Source organism: Parambassis ranga, chromosome 18, assembly GCF_900634625.1.
Source record: "Parambassis ranga chromosome 18, fParRan2.1, whole genome shotgun sequence".
NCBI classification, from domain to species: domain Eukaryota; kingdom Metazoa; phylum Chordata; class Actinopteri; family Ambassidae; genus Parambassis; species Parambassis ranga.
Genome location: NC_041038.1, coordinates 11,801,447 through 11,824,928, shown reverse-complemented (window position 1 = coordinate 11,824,928; position 23,482 = coordinate 11,801,447). Strand labels below are relative to the sequence as shown.

The following is a 23,482-nucleotide window of genomic DNA, read 5'->3' as shown; positions in this document are numbered from 1 at the left end:
GACTTCAGCTGATTTCTGATGCACCACATGTTTTCTGTCTTTATGCTAAGCTAAGCTAATTATCTGCTTGTATCTCTTCTCCAGGAGAAAATAACGGAGTATTTCTTAAATCCTTTATCACAAACTTGATGTCCCACGTCCACTCTACACACATCTTCTAGTAGAAAGTATGGACCACATGAGACATTCTGTACATTTTTACAGTCCCAACGTCTCACTGCCACTGACCAGCAGCGGACATTTATAATTATTAACACAACTGCCGGAGGTCACACGTGTTATTGACTCACTTCCTGCTCTGACCTCACCTCATATCTTGTTGTGTTTTTAACAACAGAAAATTTAAATTATATTAGTGGAATGCAGCCATGTTGAAGTCAAAATGTCTGCCATGAGGACAGCATTTGGATCTGTTTGCTGGACTAGCACTCAGAGGAACTCAAACAGCAGCCCGACACTGTGAGAACACAGAAAGTGACACAACACCATGAAGTTTAATGTTATTATCTACAGACGTCACGAGTCTGTCAGTAAATTGGTCTCACTTCTTCTCAGAATCTGTGTGTATTGTAGCGCTGGGACACAAGTCACTCATTTTATATTTCTTTTATTTTTGTTTCACCGTCCTCCTTAATCGGCAAAACCAGAAACCTGTCACCCTGATGAGCTGACGTGACGTTTCTGCCTTCAGTACAAAAAAAAAATCACTAATGTTTTAATTCACAACCTTAAAGAAGCCTTAAACAGCCTCAGAGTGTCGGTACAGCGGCTGAAAGATGCGTTTGACGTCAGCAGCGTGTTTCTGTTCGGTGTTCACGTCCTTCATTACGGTGAATGTTTTAAACTCCCTCACCTGTTGGCCAGAGGGTTCGGGGCGGCCATTTTGATACCAATGAGTAGAAGAACAAAAACAGTTTGTAATATTTATTTATTTTCTGCACTGGAAACTTTGGAAAGAGATTAAGAGTTTTTTTTTTGAGACCGAGGAGGATCCTGATTTTTTGTTTTTATACGGTTCTGTTGTGTGTTTAGTTTGATGATTAAACTGAAGGTGTTGGTTTATACTCCTTTGCCCGGACATGATTTGTGATGTGATGCCATCGTCATGGTTACAGGCAGAGTGTGTGTGTGTGTGAAAGGAAAGGACGAGGAGCCGCAGGTGAGGGCAGTAGTTTTATATTATTCTCTTTTTTAAAAAAAAAGACTTCATTACAAGAATGGACTTGAATTCATTCAGACAGTCCTCACGTGAGTTCTGAAAACTCTTCACCACTGACTGCATAACGACTGCAGAGCCACAGCTGCAGGTGTTCAGTAACCGGTCGGGTCCACAGTGGACGAGCTGCTTCAGATTAGACTTCTTAGGCAGACTCTCCTTCACTTCATGGTTAATTCACTGATGTTTATATTTTAACCATGAGTATTTATATGTTAGTATGAGGCTCAGATCAATGCTATACATCTGCACATTGATCAGCTTTAACAAAGGCTTGTGGTGACTGATAAGTTGGTGGCCTTTTGAAGGATACACAGCATACAGATCCCTTATGATGATGATGATGTCAAAATAGTGACCACTGAGCAGCTTCTTCATCCTGGTAAAGAGGTGTCAGTCAGAGGGTGGAGATCAGATGAAGAGGTGTTGGATCATGGTGGACTGGAGGTCTGAATCTGAGTGGTTAGCTTAGCTGACTCTGAGATCGACGCAGTCGCCTGTTTCCAGGTCGACCACCGTGATGCAGCCCTCGCTGATTCTGGAGACTCTGCCTGTTTCCACTGTTCTCTGGTTGAAGTGGTGGACCCGACTGTCTCTCAGACTTGACTGAGGATGACGTGGGCATGTTTCTGGGATACACCCATGTCATTGGTCTGGTCCGTGGTGTCTGATGTCATCATGTTCCAGACTGTCCTCAGCAGAAGGAAAGGCCGCTGGTCACAGCACATACATGACAGGAGAGCCGAGGTCCTGGAGCCACAAACTTATCAATCACCCCTTTGTAAATTAGGATTCCACGTCTTATTCATAATCATTCATAATACAATCAGCCAATGAAAAGCTCCAGCAGCCGCTCTAGTGTCATCACAGCCAAAATACACGAAAATCATGACAAACATTCACGTTTTTACACTTTGTTCTGTCCACATTAACAAACTGCTGCAGCTTCAACGGGGATCAATGCTGCATTTTCTTTAACAGATCGGACGTCCAGGAAGTGTGAATGCATAGTGGATCTAATCAGCAGGGTTCACTTCAGTCTCTAACCTCCACCCTACGCTCTACATCAGCCCCTCCACCAACAGTGTCGACCCCAACTTTTTTGTTTTTTAAACATCCGCCACATTCAGGACGTAAGGTTTAACTAGTTTAACCTTCCTGCTGAAGGTGCAGCCAAGCAGGGCTAAAACCAGTCCAAACTCATTTGAAAACAAAGAAAAGCCTTCTTTCCTCCTCCTCCACCTGTCTGCTCCTCCCTCCCCCTCTCTCTCTCTCTCTGGCACAGTTCGGGTGTTGACTTGAGTTCCTATAAAAAGGCGCCGGGATCGTCTCCTCCTCCGCCTGCTGCTACATGATGATCCGCGGCTCAGGGACAGACTCGTTGATGGACTTGTGAGGCAGGACGTTGGCGCCGTTCAGGTAAAGCTCATCGTTCACGATCACGTCCTCACCCAGCACCGTCACGTTCTCCATCCTCACCTGAGGAAGCAGATTTTAGGTTGCATGTTTAGATCTATCTTAGATCTTTCTTAATGTTGACGGCAGCTTCTCCACTCACCCACTGGCCAACAGAGGAGCTCCACCCCACGATGCAGCTCTCCAGCCAGGAGTGCGATCGAACCCTCGACCCTTTTAGAACCGTGCAGCGCTTTATCCTCACGCCGTCCTCCACGACCACGCCGGCGCCGATGGTGACGTTGGGGCCGATGGTGCAGTTCTCTCCAATCTGCGCCGTCGGGTCCTGCAGGAAAAAAAAAAACCACAGAGGCAGCAGACGTATAAGGAGCTGCACCACGGTTTCTGGATCTCAGATGGGTGGACAAAGGACGCGCCTCTGAAGGAGGAGTCTCAGCTCAGGGACTGTATCCTTCAAAGTCAAAGACAGCACTCACCACCATGACATTGCCGATGAAACCAGGTCCGGTGCGTAACCTCTCAGGAGCGTGTTGTCTTAGCGACTGAAGGTACATACACATCCCTGTCAGGAAGTCTTTGGGCTGACCGATGTCCATCCAGAAACCTGCAGGCACACAGACAGATAGTCAAGACAGGGAGAGAGCTGGTTACCATGGAAACAGACAGGAGTCTCCTCATGATGAAACAAACCCACTATGAGTGACTGGGAGCAGGCGGCATTGCCTGGGACTACAGGACGTAAGGAAGCTAGGTGGTTCCACTGTGTCAGACAATCCTGCAGAGAGGGATGGTCCTCACCCCTCTCTGCAGGTTTGAGAAGCAGTTTTAGAGAAGCTGGAGCAGCTCTAGGTTTGTGCATGAAGTCCAGCTGAGCTGCTGTCAGCCTGCATGTTGGTGCTTCTCTAACAAAAGGACTCCTCTCAGGTTCTACAGGAGTGTGAAGAAAAGTCCAAACACTTACGCCTGGTGGAGCTGTGAGCTGCAGAGACCAGAGCGAGCACACAGGTCAACTACTTACAGACAGCGTGTTCCACCACACTGTACGAAGACTTAACAGTGAGACAATGATAAGGTGATTGGTAGCTGCATTGCAACAACATAATCCCTTTTACTACTGACGAGACAAGTTACTCAAACAAGATGGCCGAATTCTTGGTGCAAGAAAGTAGAGAAAAAGGCGGAGAATATAAACTGAAGTAAAATCAAGCTGCCTGTAGGCATGAAGTAGAGGGTGGAGTCAGAGGTCTGGGGTTCCCATCCTTTGTGTCGTAGTACTGCAGTAATGGTAAAACGTACCCTGCAGCTCCATGGCGTACAGCTGGCCCTCCTCCGCCATGACAGGAAATATTTCTTTTTCAATCGATGTCGGTCTCAGCTGCATAGAAAACACACACGTCAGCAAGTGACAACCAAACACCAGGTGACCACAGGGTGTGTGTGTGTGTGTGAGTGTGTGTGCGTCACCACACCTGGATCCTGCTGAGCATGCTGGGATTAAAGATGTACATTCCGGCGTTGATCTTGTTGGAGACGAAGACCTGCGGCTTCTCGACAAAGCGGTGGATCCTCCCACTGTCTGACTCAAACACCACTACACCGTACTTAGAGGGCTCCTCCACCCGCGTGACCTACACACACACACAGACACACACACAGACAGCTTCATTCAACATTTATCAATTCAACTGTGTGCAGCAGTATGCAGTACATCCACTAGATGGCAGTAATGAGACCAGCACCTGTCAGGACACCTTGTAGGAGATAAAACATTCAGAAACTTTTGTGACTCTCACCACGATGGTTCCCTCCTTGCCGTGGTTGCGATGGAACTGCAGCAGATCTTTGAAGGGAAAATCACAGATGACGTCTGAGTTGAGGACGAAGAACGGCTCGTTGTCGACGTTCAGAAGCTCCCGAGCCAACGCCAGGGGTCCGGCTGTGCACACAAACATTTATCATCTTTATTTGTGATTTGTTGTTGCCGTCCAGGTTGCAGAGAAAACAGAGAAAAGAATCTCACCGGTTCCCAGCGGCTCCTTCTCATGAGACAGAGAGATGTGAATCCCGAGCTGAGGAGGAAACAGTGAGACATTCAGGATCCTTCAGTTTACTGTAACTGTGTGTCATGGTGCTGCTGTGTCGTACGTACTCTCTGCTCCTGAACTCTCATCTCTCTCTCCAGCAGCTCTGACATGTAGCTCACCGCCAAAACCACATGATCCACCCCAGCCTGCGAACCCACACACACACAGATCAACATAAACACTAACGACATGCCAACATCTTCTAACAGTGTTGCCTCCATACCTTAACCAGAGCCTCCACCTGGTGCAGCAGGATGGGTTTGTTGCAGAACTCCACCAGCGGTTTGGGGACGCTCAGTGTGAGCGGTCGCAGTCGGGTCCCATACCCCCCCACCAGGATCAAAGCCTTCATGCTTTCTGCTTTCAACAGTTACCAGGATGAATACGGTTCATATATGATGAGCCGTGAAGTGCCCTGTCCAGGAGAGACATTACAAATCAACTACATCATGCTGGTTTGTGCGACATTTTTCTGATTCTGAAGGACACATTCGTCACATTGAGCACAGAAAAACAAGTAAAAACTCTTTTATCATGCATATATTTTTACACCCAGAGGGTTGAAAACAACACCAGCCTCTCAGGTATTCATTGATTGCTAGGTATGCAGAATGTTTAGCTCTCTGACACATGAAAACAAACTGGATGGTAGAACCCCACCCATAGACATATGTCTTTAAAGACACATTCATGTTAGATAAACTCCCTGTCACTGTTATCTTTACAATTATGTCACACGTATTTTCTTTTTCAGTGAATCTGGATCCAGCCTCAGTCAAACAGGTGATCCCAGTGAATGGAGGCGTGTCCGCTAATGAACCACGGTCAGATCACAACACTTCATTCATTCTTTAAGGCAGCCTGGCTGCACTAATTTAAACAGCACACCAGTGTAAACTGAACAGAAAACAGCAGCCGCGCATTCAAACGGACACATGGAGGAGAAACGTAAATAAACCGGTCACTAATTCAGGCACAACACGAGCAGCTAACTTGTTAGCCGCGTTAATAACACAGCGGGTTTCTCTAATTTCAACTTATGTATGAAACGTTTTATATATAAGTCCGATCAATCACGCAGGAGCCCAGAGATAACGCTTAATGATTTCCCTTCTCCCCAATTAAACTTACAGTGATCGCTGCTAGCTTACAGTGGCTAAGCTAACCAACTTGCTTCTCACTGAATCTGCAGTAACAAGCTACAAACCTTCAGCCTGTGTGTTAGCACTACGCTAATAAAGAGTTTTCAGTGTGTGAGAGAGTTAAAAAGATAACAGATAAAAAAAAACTTACAGGACTTTGATCCTTAAAAGACTTCTGCAGGTTTCTGAATCACTGAAACTCACAGAATGACACGTAAGATCGTTCCACCCCGAATTCCTTGTTTGGCTTCCGGTGCAGCTGCTCCGCGTCAAGTCCGGAAACGTGACGCAAACAACTTCCGGCTCTGCCTTTCAAAATAAGTCTTGTATTGTTTTTGAGAAACAGATTCTGGTCTTTCTAATGTACTTAAAAAAGAGGATTCTATTGAAATATATACACATTTTTTCACAAAGTGTTAGTATGATTAACCGGAGAGAGAATTATTATTTGATAACTATTTCGCTTATCTTGTTAATGATAACCACTTCCGGGATAATGTTTTTTATTTTAAAGGCTGGATTATTCTGTTTCCGGTCTAAACACAGGCGAACTGCAGTCACTCATTCAGGGACGTTCAAGTGAACTAGAGTCTGACCTGGGAACTGCAGGTCTCCCTGTACTGCATACAACAATAACATAAATAAACACGTTAATCCTCCATCTTTAGACACACCAGAAAACATCATCAAGACTGTCACACGTATTCCAAAGGATTTATTTAGAAGTTCGCCCCCCCCCCATCATAACATGTAATGGTATTGCCCACAGTCTCTCTGGCCCCGCCCCGTCAGCACTTCTGACCAATCAGAGAAAAACAGCGTGGCGATGACGCGGTGGACAAATACGCTCCTCACTTGTGTAAGATGGAAAATGTGACAGGTTTGTGTTTGAGTGACAGGCTTTAAAATCTGTGTCAGTGTGTAACCGTTTCCAAGGAGACAGTTGACTGACGTCATTCTACAATTTCGGTCGAAATAAAAAAAATAAAAAAAATCTGTTATTTTATTTTTTATTTTTATCATATAATAAACATATTTTTTGTGATTTTTTTATATTAATATTTTAGCAGAAAAAAAAACTTCTAAGTGCCTCCAACCCTAAAGTCAAAAGCAAAAATAAGACGGCCATGTCACATTATAATTTATTAATCTTTCTTCTATTACGAATGGAGGAAAGATTGTGACAGTGTGAAACAGATTCTGGTAGTTATGAAAAAATTAAAGACCCGACACATTTTGCCATAATAATAAATACATTTATTTAAAAGTGAATATTTAGTTAATGTCAGGGAGAATCAAAGCCAATGACTTGTTACATTATAACAGCTGTTTCAGCAGGAGCATCCATGTGATGAAGCAGTGTCTCTATTTGTTCTAAATTCCCTTTAAAAACAAAATGTAATCGATTACTTTCTCACACCTTCGCTGAATATCAGTGAAGACACAACACAAAAGTGTTGTAAAGCTTCCAAAGGCAGAACGTGTTTTCAGCTCCAGCCTCTCTCTCTGTGCATGTGGTCAGAGGTCAGAGGTCAGGGGTCAGGGGTTCCATCGCAGGTCACAGACGAGGGCGATGTGGTCAGAGGGGTGAGCCACGCTGGGCAGGGCCTCGTAGGTGGTGACCTCCTGGTGGCTGGGCAGCGGAATCACCTGCTCCACCTGCACACACACACACACACAAAGCTGTAGGTTAACTTTGGTAGAGCAGGTTAATCTTGTCAACATTTTACCCTTTGAACTTCCAAAACACTTCTTCACAGCCAAAACTTGAAGCTTTAAAGCTCGGCCGGCATCACACCTGCATGCTGTCTGGCTGTATGAAGATGTAGTCCAGGCAGCCGTGAAATCCTCCCACGTAGTTGGTGTATGCCGGCAGGCCGCAGGCGCTCTGCAGAGGGGGGAAGACAGAGAGCAGCTCCATGCAGCAGGACTCCTCCGGCCCAGAGCTGCTCCAATCTGCATGCTGCGGAGGAACCATGGCCTCACTGACCAGCTGCAACACACCTGAGACAGGAGGAGATCGACAACGACGATTCACCCACCGGCAGCACAAAGACTGCTGAGAACACGAGGTGAGAACACGAGGTTAGCGTTGGACTTACCAGAGTTTGGGGAGGAGTTAAAGTCGCCACAAAAGACCAGCGGAGCTCCAGGTGCGACCTCGCTGATCACATGATTCAGGTGCTGCAGTGCCACACCCATCTGGATCAATCTGACGTTCCCCCCTTCAGAGTAAATTAATTCACTTTGTATAAGAACAGATTTTCACTCTGTTGTCTGATGTCAGGGACTCGGGCGTGTTTATCGAGGAACATGTGGTTTTACCTTTTGGGTGCCAGTACAGGTGAGTGTTGGCCACGCAGACCTTCCTGTCTGGTTTGTTCAGGTCCTCCAGCACGCTAACCTGCAAAGAAAGGTTTTAATAATGCACATTAATAATTCTCAATTCTGGCTTTTTGTTTCTGTTTTATTGAGTGTAGTTGTTTCATGATTGAACTCAAGGTTCTACCACAGTTCACAGGCGTACCTGCAGCGCCGTGGATCTCTGCAGGATCTTTTCTTTCAGGGCGCTGTTAGCAGAAAGTCTCTCCAGCAGCTCAGAGTGGATGGGGTCAGAGGTCAGCGCCTCACTCAGCAGGATGTCGTGACGGCTCAGCAGCCGAAACTTTGACCTATTAATATGATAATTTATAAATATTGTGAACACCGTTAAGCCAGTCAATCAGACATTCCTGACCTGCGGTAGAAAGTAGCGAGTCCCTCATGCTGCTTCTCCTTGATCTTAAAAACACCGTCCAGACCGAAGGCATCCAGAGCCGGACCCAGGCTGTCCAAGAACACCCCTGAAGAGTACACGAGAACACGGAGATGCTCAGAATGTAAACTCAGAGGCTCTGGAAACAGCAGAACGTTTGATGCGATTACCTTTGTCGACCTCCTGCAGACAGATGATGTCGGCGTTGTATCCAGCCAGCTCCTTCTTGATCAGGTTCTGCCTGTAATCCAGCTGCAGGGCATAGGGGGCGCAGTACGGGTACAGCACCGTCTTGGACAGGTCTGTCTGGGCGTAGATGTCAGCGAGGATGTTGTATGACACCACCCTCACAGACGGCCACTCCACCACTTTCACAGTATACATGTGACGGTTGTCAAACGTGCACACGCCCGGTCCGGCCTCCACCGTCCCCGCAGAGACCAGCTCCTTAGCCACGCCGCTGCGAATTCCATCTTTGGGAGTGCAGCGGAGTTTGAGCCTGCAGCCAATGTCCTGATTGGACGGGACGTGAACTCGCTCGCTTCCTACCTGTGTCCAACCACTGTCCTGACCTGTGACGCCTGCAGCAGCTTCAGGCCTGAAACAAGATACAGAAATCAGCAAACGACAATAAAAACAATTCATATTTTGTCCCCCATAAAGCCCCATGCACTGACCTGGCATCTGGCCTGTTTTCGTTGAACCAGGTGAACTCGCAGTCTTGGAGATTCCCAAACTCCACCTCCAGTTTGGGGCAGACGGGGAACCCGGCCAGCAGGGACACTGGGAGCTCTGCGGTGGTTAAAGTGGGAGGGTTCCTCTGCACCGAGTATTTTACGTTCCCCACCTGCAGCACGGCTCCGTCCTGCCACGCCTCCGAGTTCTGCACCGTCTCGGGCACCTCTTCCCCGCCGTGGTACAGCTTCACCACAGTGGGCTCCGCGGCCTCACTCGGCTGCTGCTCCCGGTTCTTCTTGGACTTCTTCGCCTTTCCTTGGCTCTTAGCGATGCCGTTGGAGATCCTGGCCAGGACCTTTCCCAACTGCTCGTCCTGGTCTCGCAGCATGTGCTTGTGGCTGCCCTCCAGGCAGAAGGAGATGGTGAGCTTTGGGTCCCCTGGGAGGCACCTCACTACGGCCGCCTCCATCCTGCTCAGGAGGCGGCAGGCTGCGGTTAAAGTCCGGGGTGAGGAGGCGAGCAGGCGGCGGGGTAACAGCGTGAGAGCAGCGGACAGGTGGTTAAACATGAAGAGCCCAGAGGAAAGGAGGAGAGAACCGGGCTGAACGGAACCAGCACGTGAAGGTCTGCGGCAGGTAAACTGTCCGCGTTCTCACGTGACCCGGTGGGACCGTCCTACAGCTTCACCGGCTAGCAGGAGGCTAATTAGCTTGAAGCTAACTGGAACAGAATCCCGTCACAATGGCGAGTTCAATTTAAGCTTCAGTGTTGTGGTTAAAATATTAACCAACGCGGACGATTTGTAAATGAGCCACTTATTTAAATAAGTCTGTAATATTAAAAAAATATATCAGAAAAGTTCGCTTTCAGTCCTTCTTCCTGTCAGCTGCATGAGTTTCTTCTTCTTCCCCTTAAATACCAAACACGACTTCGAGCGCCCCTACCGGAATAAAATGGCATTACACAGGTCTATGGAGAAAGAGCAGGAGTGAGGAACTTTTGTTTAAAGATATATTTCTTGATTTTTTTAAAATGCTATCTAAACTACATTGACAAATATTGTGCTTATTACTCCAAATAATTTACTGTTTCTTTGGTATATAATAAATACAAACATAATCAACCATCTCTAGGCCAAACATTTGAAACATTGTTTGGTTTTCTGTATTTTTATGTTATTATTTTGATCAATCGATTGATAAATGACGCACATTACTAAACCAGAACTCAACAAAGACTTTTTGTTTATATTTTTATTAAATTTGTTATAAAGACAAAGACAGAAATGCAACATTTATGTAAGTTACAAAACACTATAAAAAGTAAGTCCTGAGCTGAAAATGTTTCACATCGGATCAGCTGCGTTATCTTTTCTACAGAACATTTTTCTCCTCCGTGTTTTCCACGCAGCTGTGTTCAAGCTGTTCTGCATGTTGCGGGAGGTAGATGTCGGCCTTGTGTTCATCGTCATGCTCGATATGTTTCAGGTGGACGACCATGTGCAGGGCGTAGGCCAGCACCAGCAGCAGGATGAGGGAGGTGATGAGGCCCATCAGAATGGCCGGTGTCAAGAAGGTGGTGCAGTCAGTGGCAGGAGAAAACCTACCGGAAGTGATGTTGAATGCCTGAATCTGTACAGACACATTAAAGAGTGTGGGTCATCAGAAAGTACATTTAATCCAGACTCCTAAACACCTGAAAACAACCCCAGACTCCCAATCTTCACCACCTTCATCCACCTCTGGTGTCCACCAGGTGGATGAAGGAACTGATACCTGGAAGTCAGTGAAGGTGATGGACCAGCAGCGGGCGGGGTCGGTGCTGGGTAGCAGCAGTGCACTGTGCCGCTGCAGGCTGCTGACGTGGAGGCAGCGGTAGGAGGAGGAGGCCGGAGCGTACACCTCGCTGGCGTTGAACACAGCCTCTTCAGAACCGTTGTAGAGCAGCGAGACGCTGTCCAACGAGAACCACCACTGACCCGAGGACTCGTAAAAAACATTGGACATCTGTAGCCTGACACGGGAGGGACAAGAGGGGACAGTCAGCGTAAAACCACATGACATAGGACAACACAACAGTACACTTAGAACCAGAGACTGATTCAACACAAAAGCACAAAACTGCAGATCCTTTAGTCCCCCTGAGCCAATCCCCCTTAGACCACCAAGTGCACAGCTCACATTTGACCTGTTAAAGTCACCAACCTGATCGACAGGCCTCTAAACTCCTCCACATCTCCAAACCTCATGAGCAGCCTGCAGAGGGACAGACACACACACACACATCTGGATCATGTATTTAAACTGAACTCTGTGGGGGGTTTCGGACAGACAGGTGTACGTACGAGGCTTTGTCCCGCTGGCAGACGGACTGACTGGTGTCGACGGGCTTCTGAGGAGAGAAGGCTCGCTCTGTCAGGTCCAGCTGCTGCTGCTTCTCGTAGCGCAGGGACAGTCTCCTGGTCTGGAACAAGATGCACGGCTTGCCGTTGGACATCACCTGGAGGTGTTGACGGTATGAATGGAGTCAGATTGGCATGTTGGCAGAAGTAACTCATATTCATCATTTGGAGACTACGCCACCTTGAGAGGAGGGAACGGAACTGCAGCTCCTGCTGTCTGAAGTAACTTCCTCTGTGATCCAGCTGGAGACTAAACAGAGAGAAACGTGGTGATTTTCTAACCTCTGAGGACACGAATGGTTAATTTGGTTCTGATAAACCACGACCATTCATTTAAAACATGTTCAAACATGCAGCCAGCCTCTCTGCTGAAGGAAAGCTTCTTTTTATTGTTATTAATTTCAATGAATTGCACTTATATTTTGTATTTTTATGTAGGTTCACAGATCCAATAACACTATTTATACTTTTTTCTTTTTTACCTGGACTTGTTCTGTGGGCACCAAACGTCCCTCTGTCGCTGCATCTGGAGAGAGAAACAAAGGAGCAAGTGTCTTGTTTATTAATAATTGTTTATTAATAATTTAACTTTTAAACATTCACACCTATTTTCATGCTCTTCTGTTGAAACCTTCACTCAGACTTTTTAGACTTTTTGGGATTTCTTGTCAAATTAAAAGTAAGGTGTTTCTTTTTGTTTGTATTTAAGTCACTGTTGTTTTCTGACTTTTTACTGACATCAGTCATCATCGACCAATCAGATCTTTCTGTTTTTGTGCCTCTGTTGTTGGGAGTTATGGGAAGAACTTCAGTACAGATGGATATCTTACCATGGACTGGAGAAACAGCAGGCCTGTAAATAGAGGAGATAAAAGAACGAGTCACGAGGTGCAACACTGATTCTGAAATCCAGTAAAAATACATAAAAAGATATTTGAGTAACAAAAACATTCACATTTCAATAAAATACTTTAGAAACCAAAACGAGTAAAATTAGCCTAAATAATTGGATTAAAAAGAAGAAGAGAGGCAGGAGTCATTGTTCTGAACCCGAGTGAACCTGTGAAGATTCAAGTACCCAGAATGCACCTGGGTGGTCCAGTGTCCGGCTGCTGACCTGCTGGATTAGTGTTTACAGAAGTGATCAGTGTGACGCAGAGATCTTCTGCCGCTCAGAGGTCCCACTCTGACCCAGATTACAGCGTCTATACAGTGACACAATAATGGACCCAGAGAATCCGATCAGGTTTTTATTAAACATGCAGCGGGCCGAGGGGGTGGGGGGGCACCATCTTTGTTGTCACCTGTTTACAACTAAACCATCTCCATGACAACTAGGCAGCAGCAGGGAGGCCATGTGATGGACGATTAGTGCTGCAGAAACTCTTTTGACTCTAGAGTAGGACCCCAGTGAGTAAAAACACAGGTCTTCACCCACAGCTGTATTTTGTACCCACACGCCTCCATCAGACATTTTAACCACTTAATATACCAACAAAACAACATCTGCATCTCACAACATCTAAAAACAGAGATAAATTAAACTGCATGTTACTTATTTAATGTTTTATTATCCATAGCAACGGTCAGTTCTGCATAGCAACCATCTGTTTTTCAGAAATAGCAGACTGCACAAGGCTGCAACTGACCAATCAGAATGAACTATTCAGCACTGTTTGCTTAATGTTTTGTTGTCACAGCAGTGTGATGTATTCTAACCAGTCATTTAGAACTCAGTATGAGTGTAAGTCATGCACTGACGTTCCTATTTATAAAGCCACTCGCCAGCAAAGTCGCTGTCTGAATAATCTGTCAAAATCCTCTCAGTGAATGCCAAATAAATAAAGATACATTTCAGATCTTTCTCAGAATATTTTAGAAACGTGCATCAGTCAGAAAAAAAAAAAAAAAAAAAGCAGGCAGCAGAGCCGTCAAATCCTCCCTGATTCACCCAGACAAAGATTTAAAAAAATTAAAAAGGTTCAGCTGCTCTTACTGGGTCAGAGGAGTGCACTGGAGTGGATTTGTAGGATTGATGACATAATCATGCAATCTTACCCACACACACACAGGTTGAGCAGGACAGGAGGGGCTCCCAGCCAAAAGGAGATTTCACAGCTTCTCAATCCAAAACAGCTGCACACTGTAAAAAAATGACACAGCCGCCCGCGTGGCTGCAAATTCAGCAGGGACCGAACGACATCGGCTGCGTTTCTGTCGACACTGAACGAGCCTGCAGACACTAAGGACTGTGACTCCAGGCGGTGGCTCTCCTCGGGTTTCTTGGGCCCCGTTCACACTGGAGAAAGTCATTCCAGCTAGAGTAGGATTGAGCCCAGACAGCCTTTAAGCTGGATGCGTTCAGACCTATTTTCATCTCTGGCTAGCACACACTTGTGTCCGCACTCAATCCGGCTTCATCCAGCGTGTTTGCTGTTCTCCAAACCACTAGGTGGCGCCTCGTAATATGGCTAATAATGTGGCAAGCCGGATTCGCTAGCCACATTTGCGTTCACACCTGAGCCACATTTAAGCCAAGCCGGCTAGATCCACCTCTCGAGGGTGGATCTAGCCGGCTTGAAATCAAACTGGATTCAGCTGGATTGGAGGTGTTCACACTCGGAAAAAAACACATCTGGATTGATCTGGATGTGGCCAAATCCTGCTTAAGCCACATTTTTTCCCCAGTGTGAACGGGGCCTTGGTTTGATCAGGAGTGAACTCTGACCTCTGCTGGAGGACGTTCAGGTGAGGAGGGTGAGGTGGACAGGTGATGAAGGAGTTAAATTCAAGCCTATTTTCCAATAGGAGTCAGTAAAAGTTTGGTTAATTAATAAAAATCAGAGCAGAGCTAGCTTTTTATAAATTCTCCTTTCAGTACAGCCACAGAGCGCTGCTGGACCAACTTCTCTCTTGTGTCCGGTGAGTGTGTGCTTGTTTTAGTCTGGATTTACAGAGTTACACTGGTATCACAGCTTCACTCTCAAATGACTCAGAATCATGCAGCGCTGCAGCAGAGACTGTTGGTCTGCAGAGATGCAGAGACTGCCTGCTGACTGAGGTCCAGGCTCTTTGTTATCAGCAGATGCTGGTAGCTCTGTCTCTGGCTTTGTAACAGTGGCGCTGAACATGAGGCTTTGATTAATGAGGTGGACACAAACACAAAGGGATGGTGGTGCGGCTCTTTTGCCTGCTGTTCACATGATTTTTTTCAGTTTCCTTATTCCTTCTCATTGTTTGGAGCATTGAACAAAGGATGAGGCCGGTCTATGTTCCACACTGTCCAGACACGCCAGCTGAATGTGTCAAGAGTCAAAGATTATGATGTCAGGAGAGATCAGAAACAACACGGCAATCACGAAGGAAGCACTACACCTCTGTTTTGATCTCTCCCCGCCTACCTGTCAGCAGTGATTCGGTGGAGGCAGGCGGTCGACTGCAGATGGAGGAGGAGGAGGAGGATGCAGCAGCAGCGTTTCCACGGTGAAGCCATCGCTGGGGCGACCAGAGAGTGATGCCAGCACTCTCTCTCTCTCTCTCGCTCTCTGTCTGTCCCTGTTCTTCATAATCTACTTAAATCAACCCACCATCTTTAAGCCCCTGAGACAGACTCAGAGATCAGCCAATCAGGATGGAGCAGGGACTGCAGAGTAAAGGGAGCTCCGCCCACTGGTTACACTCCATGGCTCAGACACTTATATTCATTTTATGGTCATTTTCAGGTCAGCTCAGCTAGAATACACCACAACCCTGAGATTAAAGATAGTAAGGAGAGAAGATTGACAGAGCATTGCTCAGGTAATAATCAACACTCATTAAAAACCTTGAAGTTGAGAAATACTAATAAATCAAGGCCCCTTCGGACCTTCTTGTGTTTCATGTGTGTTCATTAACATGCACTGTCCCGATCAAATAAATAAATTGAAATACTTTTTATTTTTCACAAATGTTTTTCCTACATATATTGGTCACACTTCATTAAAATATTATATAATATTATTATTACATATATATTATAATATTATGTATTAATATCTCCCTAAAAAAGGTGGTGTACTATTTTAAGTATTCTACTTTTGTACACACATTTGTAACTTATAAAGTAAAATATTTTTTTTGCATTAGAAGTTCATTGTAATAAATTCCTGTCTACTTAATAAAAGTCGTACATTTCAGAATCAGAATCGTGTTTATTGTCATGTAAGTGAAGAGGATTCACATGAAGAGGAGAGGAATTTGCCTTAGTGATTTGTGCGTACATAAAACATATAATAATTAACATGAAATAAGATAAAAATAAATAAAAATAAATACATTACAGACATACAATGAACAGAGCAGAACATGAGTGGTGGTTGTCATGGCAATCACTTATCATATTAATGTTACAGTATGTTCTACATTAAAAATGAAAACCGTTCTAAAATACTCCGGATTGTGTTACTTGGATGTAAAACAATGTAAACAATGTAAATAGTAAAATAATTTCAGTCAGGCACTTTTCGCGCCACGCCTGCTCTGGGTCCTGAGACCAGACATTGCCGCGGTGCATCCTGGGTCCTTCCTTTCCATCCCAGGCTCGCTTCAGCAATCATGGGTACGGCAAAAACCTCATCCAAAATACTGAATTATGTTCATAGTTGGGCAGATATTTCATTTCCGCGTTGAAGATAAAGAGCTTATAAACTGTTTTCTGTGTGTTTGTGCCGTCAACGTGTGAAAGAGAGTTTAAAAACTAAGCGTATTTCGGTTCTTTTCTCCGCAACGTGGAGCGGCCATAATATGTCCTACCTGCTAGCGGCGTGTTAGCACTGTTAGCTTAGCATAACGAGCGTTTCTATTATTAATTGCTGCGCTGTTTGCTCTTGTTTTAAGTACTTAAATGTCACAACCATCTAAATAAATGTCAAACTAAAAGATGGATTATAGTTTGGATATTGTCTGTAAAGCCGGAAGTTGTTTGTAAGCCTATTTAGCTTGGCGTTAGCTCCGCTCTCAGTCAGCGGTAACAGGGTCTGCACGGTTGTCATTAAGAGACTAAAGTAATGCTATAAAACAAATGTCATTGGCTCATGGTTATATATACACATTGTATAAGCGGAAATAATCCATTAATCAGCTGCTGAAAGTTGTCCCCCTCATGGTTTACAAACCTAGGACTGATGGCACCTTGTTCAGCAGCAGTGTGTCGTTTTGTGGCTCTAACAGTTGTGTGTTATTGTGTTTCTATTTTCTTGTGTGCATACAATTCCAGCTTAAAGACTAGCAGCTGCTTTTTCTGAATTATAAATCTTCCAACCTTTGAACCAAACATCGTCAGTGTGTAAACCTTCGTTATTGGGAAGCGCAGAAAAAGTTGAATACCACAATATTCCACTAAATAGTTATGAGAGGACACTGTCTCTGTATTAGCCCCAAAGTCTGTAACATGTCTCATTTTTTATAGGAAAGTGTCGTGGTCTGCGTACTGCCAGGAAGCTCCGCAATCACCGCCGTGAGCAGAAATGGCACGATAAACAGTACAAGAAGGCCCATCTGGGTACTGCCCTGAAGGCTAACCCCTTCGGAGGAGCTTCTCACGCCAAAGGAATTGTCCTTGAGAAAGTGTGAGTATCACGGGACCTGCTGATGGCACAGTGTTATTACTGAAGTGTGAAGTCTTATCGGGCTCAGATTTATGAGAACATTGTTCACTTGTGGCTGGTAAAAAGTCTGCAGTGATGTTTGAAATATCATTTCTGTAGTTTGTGTATTGATTGATTACTGCTGGTGCTTTTGTTGTGCTAAAATGATTGGGGTTCCTGTTTGCTGGACAGATCTGAATGTGAATTGGACTGTGCACCACAGTTAATTCTGTTTGATTTTAAATGTTGTGGGTTCTCCCTCTCTGCAGCGGTGTGGAAGCTAAGCAGCCCAACTCTGCCATCAGGAAGTGCGTGAGAGTTCAGCTCATCAAGAACGGCAAGAAGATCACCGCCTTCGTCCCCAATGACGGTTGCCTCAACTTCATCGAGGTAAATATCAGCACTGAAAACCTTTTACAGAAGTCTCCAGTGGAACGCTGTCAGATGTAGTGGCTCCAAAATGTATCGAAGTTTCTAATCATTTAGTTTCATAATCTGAAAGTCATGTAGGAGAATCTTTACCTCTGCATTGACAGTCGACTTGTCCTTTCTGTCCCTAATGCCTCTGTCCTCTCCATGTGGTCCTGCAGGAGAACGACGAGGTTCTGGTGGCAGGTTTTGGACGTAAGGGTCATGCCGTTGGTGACATTCCTGGAGTTCGTTTCAAGGTGGTCAAAGTGGCCAACGTGTCTCTGCTTGCTCTGTACAAAGGCAAGAAGGAGAGGCCCAGGTCATAAAATGTTTGTTCAGAAAATAAAATAAACTGGTTTTCAATTACAGTCTGTGTTCTGTTGTCATTTGCTGCTCAGTTCTTGTGAGTCTCCTGGTTTTATGTTGTAGCAGTGGAACTTGTTTTGGTCACTGTTTATTTTTTAGCTTGTATTTTCAGTTTATTTATTTATATTTAAGTGTTTGTACACAGACATTCATGACTGAGAATCTTAATGGTCATCAGATGAGCTGGCAGTTAGAGTTACTTTGAGTCAAGTAAGTAATTCAAGAGTAATTTTAAAAAAACTTTTCATGTGTATTTTGCATTTTCTCATAACTACGACCTTCTGAACACGGGTTTTGTGTCAGTTCAGTTTCTCCTTCATGGCTGAATTGGTGGATCTAGTCCCTCTGTTCCTAAATACTGTTTCTCCAGATACATCTGCAGTGAATGTGAAAAAAGTGAAGTCGTGATTAGTCTCTTGTTGGCTGGTTCACTCTTTATAGAGTATTAAGATAATCCTTTGTTAGTCCCCCTACCATTAAAATAAGTGGCAAGGAAAGGAACAAAGTGAAGCTGCTGGTAAGGATGCCACATGTAGGTGTCTGATCTGCCCATCATGTTTGTCCTTGTATGGTGTTTGTGCATGTTTGTTCCTCTGTCCTGTCTCCCTCTTCTTCTCCTCTCTCTCTCCTTCATCCTCTCTGTCCCGTCTCCCTCTTCTTCTCCTCTCTCTCTCTCCTTCATCCTCTCTGTCCTGTCTCCCTCTTCTTCTCCTGTTCAAGGTTTCTTCATGTTAAAAGGAGTTTTTCCTGACACTCTTGCTCTGAAGGGGGTCCAGTCTTTGGGGCTCTGGGTTTCTGTAAAGCGCCTTGAGAAAATTCTGACTGTAAAAGGTGTATAAATAGAATTGAACTGGCCCTCATGCCACCATGACCCTGACTGTCTTGCAGTATAGATGGTTTAACATGGTGTGATTAAAATTATGTACAATCATGAGATTAATCCTTTCATTGATGGCAGTAAGATGTGTGTGGAGTGGTGGTGGTGTAGCTGTGGTCTGCCCTGCAGTGTCACACTGTCTGCTATCTGGAGCAGGTAAATATAGTAACAGGTGTCAGATCGCCTGAGTGCTGCAACAACACAGCTGAAACACGGACGTCTCTGAATCTGCGGTCAGTCCCTGCACGGTTATTTACACATACATGACCTTTAATTTATGACATGTGTTAAATCAGATGTGTGTGTTTGTGGCCGTGTGTGTGTGTAGAACCAGGGAGAATAAAGGTCCAGTTTCTGAGACTTCCTGCCAGACGTCAGCAGCAACAACCTGAATCTGAATCTGTAGCTGAACAAAACAGCAGCAACGCTAAGAAAACAGAAGGTAAACAAACCGATGACACAAACAAGGTGATGAAAACACTGCTGTGGTGACGAGCTCTTTGTTTCCTGGCACTCGACAGCAGCACGTTCTTCACATGTTTTACTGGTCCAGACTTATTGACGTGTGCTGACGGGGATTCAAGGCTGCTCTGAGGTTCTGCTGCTTCATGTCCACCTGCAGATTTGTTTTTCACCTCTTAACGTGACTCTGAAGACTTGTTTACACAGTTGTTTACTTTCTTAGATCCTTCTTTGTGTTTAAACCTCCTCAGTGCACATTCAGGTCTCTGGTCTGCGTGCCCGCCCCCCTTTTTGTCTGACGTCATATTCTGACCTCTGAGGGCTGCAGCTCTGCAGCACATCTTGTCCTCGTGATCAGATGAAATGTGCTGTTTTTGAACAGGGTCATCATGGAGTATGCTCGGTTTGGAACTGAGGATGAGGATGATGAAGAGGATGCTGCCACTCAGTACATGATTGAACAGAGTCTGCTGGAGAGCAGCAAACAGAGGGAAGCCCGCCGAGACACGCGAGACAGCAGCAGGTCAGAACAGCAGGAAATGATGAAGCAGTCACAAGTTCAAACAATAATGATCAATCAGACCGATCGATCGGAGTTTATGATTGTGTGTTTTTCAGCTCTGAGTGTGCAGACATCAGGAAGATCTTCATTGCTATAAGACAAGGTAAGAAGATACAGCAGAGGTGACCTGTCAGGTTGGTAGCAGCTGACAAACCAGCAGAAATACTGAAGTCAAGGTACATTTGACGCTGGACCAAACCAGGAACTTGATTTCTTTTCCCCATCGAAGTCGTCCTGGGTTCTGTCTGTCTGGACCTTTACCTCAGACCTGTTGGGAGACTGGCAGGAGCTGAGGAGGTTCAGGCTCCTCATAGCACTGTGGGTGTCTCCCAGTCAAGTGAAAGCCCTGAGGCAGACCAACCCAGCACTCACAGGAGGGATTACATCTCCCTAGCTGGCATCAGGGAGGTCTGGGGATCCCCAGGAGGACCCGGAGGAAGCCGCTGGATTGTCATCAAATGCCTGAGATCATAGAAATCTTCAAACTTTGCTGCAAACATGCTACCTTCTTCTGACCGGTTGGCTTATGTTAGATGGTGACTGATGGATCGTCCATCTGTCCCCGCAGGTAAGGAGAAGCTCCTGAAGGACCTGTGTGTCAAACACAAGGACTTGTTCTCACAGACGGACAGCAGAGGCTGGACACCCCTCCACGAAGCAGCAGCCCAGAGCAACCAAACCATATTGGAGCTCACCTACAGAGGTTAGAATCAGGTTTATTGATCGTACAGGAACCTTAAAGGTCTGATGACTGATCAGGTTCTTCTCCAGCTTCAGGTCCAGACGCTGTGGAGCGCCGTACTCTCCGTGGTCAGACACCGCTCTTCCTGGCAGTGGAAGGAGGTCTGATAGAAAATGTCTCCTTCCTCCTCAAACAGGGAGCCCAGCCGGACAGCCAGGACCTCGACGAGGACGCTCCGTTGTTTGTAGGTAGGCTGAGCAGCGTTTGTTTGCTTCAAATGCTGCTCAGCTGTCGTCCTGAATAATGTTTCTCTCTGCAGCAATCCGATCAGATCGTGCTGACCTGGTGAAGCTGCTGCTCCAGCAGGGCTCCAGGGTGAATCAGGAGGGCTGCCACGGCCGCCGCCCCCTCCACGAGGCCTCACGGCTGGGCAATGCAGGGCTGGTGACCCTGCTGCTGGAGGCTGGGGCGCGGGCAGACCCTCGCAGCCACTACGGGCTTACGCCGCTGGCATTGGCTGCTCAGGGGGGACACCTGGAGGTGGTGAAGACTCTCCTTAAGAGAGGTGAGAGAGGACGGATGTCTCTGCATCACCACTACACCCACTGACGGATGAGGAGGCTGGGTGCCGAAAATACAGAAATAAATACAACAAATTATGAAATGTCACCATCTGTTAGCATGTGGTTTGTCCTGCAGGAGCGGACGTCCTGTCTCAGGCACAGGACGAGGCGTCCATCTTGTATGAAGCGTCTGTCTCTGGGGATCCCGCCATCATCAGCCTGCTGCTGGAGTACGGCGCTGACGCCAACGTCGCCAAACACACGGGCCACATGCCGATCCACCGGGTGGCTCACAGAGGACACCTGCAGTACATGTTTGATTGTGTCCTTCTGGTGTCTCATTATTTAGAGGTGGTATCATGGTGCATTGTGGGAAATGTAGGAGTGTTTTTGGAGTTAATTACAGAGTCTGAGGCGTCACAGTAATCAGATTACACAGTCATACTTTAGAGTATAGGAGTCAACATGTATTTGTGTGTTTTCTTTTGTTTCTTTGTTGGTATCTGTGCATGTATTTGTGTGTGTGTGTGCATACCTGTGTTGTTGTTTTGTGTATTTATTTATTAGTGTGTGTGTGTGTTTGTGTGTCAGAGCGCTGAAGTTGCTGCTTCCTGTCACCTCTCATGAGGATGTAAATGACAGCGGGATGAGTCCTCTTCACTCGGCTGCAGCAGGAGGACACACACACTGCATCAAGGTGTGTGTGTGTGTGTGTGTGTGTTAGTCTACGTCATGCTGATTGATCACAGATGAATTCTGGGTAGTATCAGTGCGTCTTGAACTGTGGCTCACCTGAAGTTTTCCTGCTTTCCCATCAGGCCTTGCTGGATGCAGGCTATGACCCCAACTACATGCTCCATCCATGGGTACGCCGTAGCTATGACGACGAGAGGAAGTCGGCGCTCTTCTTTGCTGTCTCCAATAACGACGTGTCGTCGGCAAAAATGCTGCTGGAGGCCGGAGCCATGGCCAACCAGGACCCCATCAAGTGTCTGCAGGTACGTGTGTGTGTGTGTGATACTCATTCACTCTGACTGATGATTTGTAAACCTTCGGTCTCTGTGTGTCTAAGGTTGCCCTGCGTCTGGGTAACTACGAGTTGATCAACTTGCTGCTGCGCTTTGGAGCCAACGTCAACTACTACTGCAGAGTAAACACCACACACTTCCCCTCTGCGCTGCAGTACGCCTTCAAGGACGAGGTGAGCCGACGGTCCTGCTGTCAAACAGAATCAGCTGCTGCCGTCTGTAAACACGTTGTTTTTTTGTTGTGCGTCAGGTGGTCCTCAGGATGTTGTGTCACTATGGTTACGACGTTGTGCGCTGCTTTGACTGTCCCTATGGCGACGGCTCCCACATCCCAGAAGACTACGAGGGGTGGAGCAACACTGTGATCAAAGATACGATGGTAACGACCTGCTAACAGCTAACAGGAGGTTAGCTTTTAGCTAAAGTCTCAGATAAAAACAAATGAAGGTGTTGTTCTTAAATAAGTTTTCAGAAATTTCAGATATTTTTAAAAATGTAAGAGGAAGTTGGTGGTGTGGGTTGAGCTCTGTGTTCGCTGGGATGCAGCCTCTCCACTGTCACCTCCCTCAACATTAAGTCTGCCTCCAGCAGTCTGATGTAGCTTCGGGTCGTAAAGCTCTGCTGCCGTCCGTCCGTCTGTCTGTCAGCGCAGTTCTGCGAGGTGATCACCGTCTCCTGGCTGAAACACCTGTCGGGTCACGTGGTGCGCGTCCTGTTGGACTATGTGGATCATATGACCCTGTGCTCCAAGTTGAAGGCGGCTGTGATGGAGCAGAAGCAGTGGCCTGACATCTGCAGACTCCAAGGTGACTGAAACGAAACCTTGTGTCAGCTGACGGGGGAAATAAATAAATAATGATGACTGAATCTGCATCCTCTCCTCCAGAAAACGCCCGCTGCCTGCAGCATCTCTGCCGCCTCCGGATCCGGCAGAGTCTCGGCCGCCTGCGTCTCCGGTCGCCCATCTTCATGAGCTACGTGCCGTTGCCACAGCGGCTGAAGGACTACGTCCTGTACCGGGATTACAACCTGTGGGGGAAGCAGAGCAGCACGCCGGGGTGAGGCGGCTAAAAAAGTAGTTCTTTCCTGAAAAATTCAAATAAAATTAAATAAAAAAAATGTGAAATTATAGTCTGAGTGACTGAGTGATTGTACAGAGATTTGAGTTCATATTTTTAATGCTGGCTATGAGGAGTTTTGAATTATGAATCATGT

The 23,482-nt window shown here is 46.2% G+C and overlaps 5 protein-coding genes across 8 annotated transcripts; 2 read left to right on the top strand and 3 right to left on the bottom strand.

The window, feature by feature from the left end:
• Positions 1-1,160: 1,160 nt before the first annotated feature.
• gmppb (GDP-mannose pyrophosphorylase B) lies at positions 1,161-6,098 on the bottom strand. The gene is made up of 10 exons (XM_028429396.1): positions 6,010-6,098; positions 4,940-5,131; positions 4,782-4,862; positions 4,653-4,701; positions 4,426-4,568; positions 4,102-4,260; positions 3,929-4,007; positions 3,109-3,236; positions 2,775-2,957; positions 1,161-2,695 (listed from the first exon to the last, which is right to left on the bottom strand). The coding sequence occupies exons 2-10, from the start codon at positions 5,066-5,068 to the stop codon at positions 2,564-2,566; spliced, it is 1,083 nt and encodes a 360-aa protein (XP_028285197.1). The 5' UTR covers positions 5,069-5,131; positions 6,010-6,098; the 3' UTR covers positions 1,161-2,563.
• Positions 6,099-7,109: 1,011 nt separating this feature from the next.
• pde12 (phosphodiesterase 12) lies at positions 7,110-10,202 on the bottom strand. Its single transcript, XM_028429268.1, has 8 exons — positions 9,291-10,202; positions 8,784-9,211; positions 8,596-8,701; positions 8,386-8,530; positions 8,184-8,262; positions 7,961-8,083; positions 7,657-7,862; positions 7,110-7,517 (listed from the first exon to the last, which is right to left on the bottom strand). The coding sequence occupies exons 1-8, from the start codon at positions 9,857-9,859 to the stop codon at positions 7,398-7,400; spliced, it is 1,776 nt and encodes a 591-aa protein (XP_028285069.1). The 5' UTR covers positions 9,860-10,202; the 3' UTR covers positions 7,110-7,397.
• Positions 10,203-10,664: 462 nt separating this feature from the next.
• Positions 10,665-12,211, bottom strand: atp6ap1la (ATPase H+ transporting accessory protein 1 like a). The gene is made up of 6 exons (XM_028429587.1): positions 12,175-12,211; positions 11,874-11,942; positions 11,636-11,790; positions 11,496-11,546; positions 11,067-11,304; positions 10,665-10,922 (listed from the first exon to the last, which is right to left on the bottom strand). The coding sequence occupies exons 3-6, from the start codon at positions 11,785-11,787 to the stop codon at positions 10,665-10,667; spliced, it is 699 nt and encodes a 232-aa protein (XP_028285388.1). The 5' UTR covers positions 11,788-11,790; positions 11,874-11,942; positions 12,175-12,211.
• Positions 12,212-16,223: 4,012 nt separating this feature from the next.
• Positions 16,224-18,095, top strand: rps23 (ribosomal protein S23). Its single transcript, XM_028429237.1, has 4 exons — positions 16,224-16,289; positions 17,139-17,298; positions 17,586-17,706; positions 17,907-18,095. Exons 1-4 carry the CDS (start codon positions 16,286-16,288, stop codon positions 18,051-18,053), a joined length of 432 nt encoding a protein of 143 aa, XP_028285038.1. The 5' UTR covers positions 16,224-16,285; the 3' UTR covers positions 18,054-18,095.
• Positions 18,096-19,085: 990 nt separating this feature from the next.
• On the top strand, positions 19,086-23,398 carry asb14a (ankyrin repeat and SOCS box containing 14a). 4 transcript variants are annotated; one of them, XM_028429702.1, is made up of 14 exons: positions 19,086-19,203; positions 19,299-19,412; positions 19,815-19,955; positions 20,051-20,097; positions 20,563-20,697; positions 20,766-20,924; positions 20,996-21,241; positions 21,376-21,547; positions 21,831-21,936; positions 22,058-22,237; positions 22,312-22,440; positions 22,518-22,646; positions 22,920-23,073; positions 23,154-23,398. In XM_028429702.1, exons 3-14 carry the CDS (start codon positions 19,822-19,824, stop codon positions 23,327-23,329), a joined length of 1,767 nt encoding a protein of 588 aa, XP_028285503.1. In that variant the 5' UTR covers positions 19,086-19,203; positions 19,299-19,412; positions 19,815-19,821; the 3' UTR covers positions 23,330-23,398. The 4 variants fall into 4 exon arrangements, with proteins under 4 accessions (XP_028285503.1, XP_028285502.1, XP_028285504.1 ...); XM_028429701.1 differs by having other exon boundaries at positions 21,376-21,589; XM_028429703.1 differs by lacking the exon at positions 23,154-23,398 and having other exon boundaries at positions 21,376-21,589; positions 22,915-23,067.
• The last annotated feature ends 84 nt before the right edge of the window (positions 23,399-23,482 follow it).

Excerpts from the sequence above, each read along its gene's own strand:
- gmppb (XM_028429396.1), bottom strand. The coding sequence starts at position 5,068 with ATGAAGGCTTTGATCCTGGTGGGGGGGTATGGGACCCGACTGCGACCG. Across the intron at positions 4,569-4,652 it reads GAAGGAGCCGCTGGGAACCG|CCGGACCCCTGGCGTTGGCT; the intron begins GTGAGATTCTTT and ends TTGTGTGCACAG. Across the intron at positions 4,008-4,101 it reads GCATGCTCAGCAGGATCCAG|CTGAGACCGACATCGATTGA; the intron begins GTGTGGTGACGC and ends TTTTCTATGCAG.
- pde12 (XM_028429268.1), bottom strand. The coding sequence starts at position 9,859 with ATGTTTAACCACCTGTCCGCTGCTCTCACGCTGTTACCCCGCCGCCTG. Across the intron at positions 8,702-8,783 it reads TCTGCAGGAGGTCGACAAAG|GGGTGTTCTTGGACAGCCTG; the intron begins GTAATCGCATCA and ends TGTACTCTTCAG. Across the intron at positions 7,518-7,656 it reads TACAGCCAGACAGCATGCAG|GTGGAGCAGGTGATTCCGCT; the intron begins GTGTGATGCCGG and ends GTGTGTGTGCAG.
- atp6ap1la (XM_028429587.1), bottom strand. The coding sequence starts at position 11,787 with ATGTCCAACGGCAAGCCGTGCATCTTGTTCCAGACCAGGAGACTGTCC. Across the intron at positions 11,547-11,635 it reads TGCCAGCGGGACAAAGCCTC|GCTGCTCATGAGGTTTGGAG; the intron begins GTACGTACACCT and ends GTCCCTCTGCAG. Across the intron at positions 10,923-11,066 it reads TCACCTTCACTGACTTCCAG|ATTCAGGCATTCAACATCAC; the intron begins GTATCAGTTCCT and ends GTGTCTGTACAG.
- rps23 (XM_028429237.1), top strand. Across the intron at positions 17,299-17,585 it reads GGAATTGTCCTTGAGAAAGT|CGGTGTGGAAGCTAAGCAGC; the intron begins GTGAGTATCACG and ends CCCTCTCTGCAG. Across the intron at positions 17,707-17,906 it reads GTTGCCTCAACTTCATCGAG|GAGAACGACGAGGTTCTGGT; the intron begins GTAAATATCAGC and ends GTGGTCCTGCAG.
- asb14a (XM_028429701.1), top strand. The coding sequence starts at position 19,822 with ATGGAGTATGCTCGGTTTGGAACTGAGGATGAGGATGATGAAGAGGAT. Across the intron at positions 20,925-20,995 it reads GGACGCTCCGTTGTTTGTAG|CAATCCGATCAGATCGTGCT; the intron begins GTAGGCTGAGCA and ends TTCTCTCTGCAG. Across the intron at positions 22,647-22,919 it reads CTGTGATCAAAGATACGATG|TTCTGCGAGGTGATCACCGT; the intron begins GTAACGACCTGC and ends CTGTCAGCGCAG.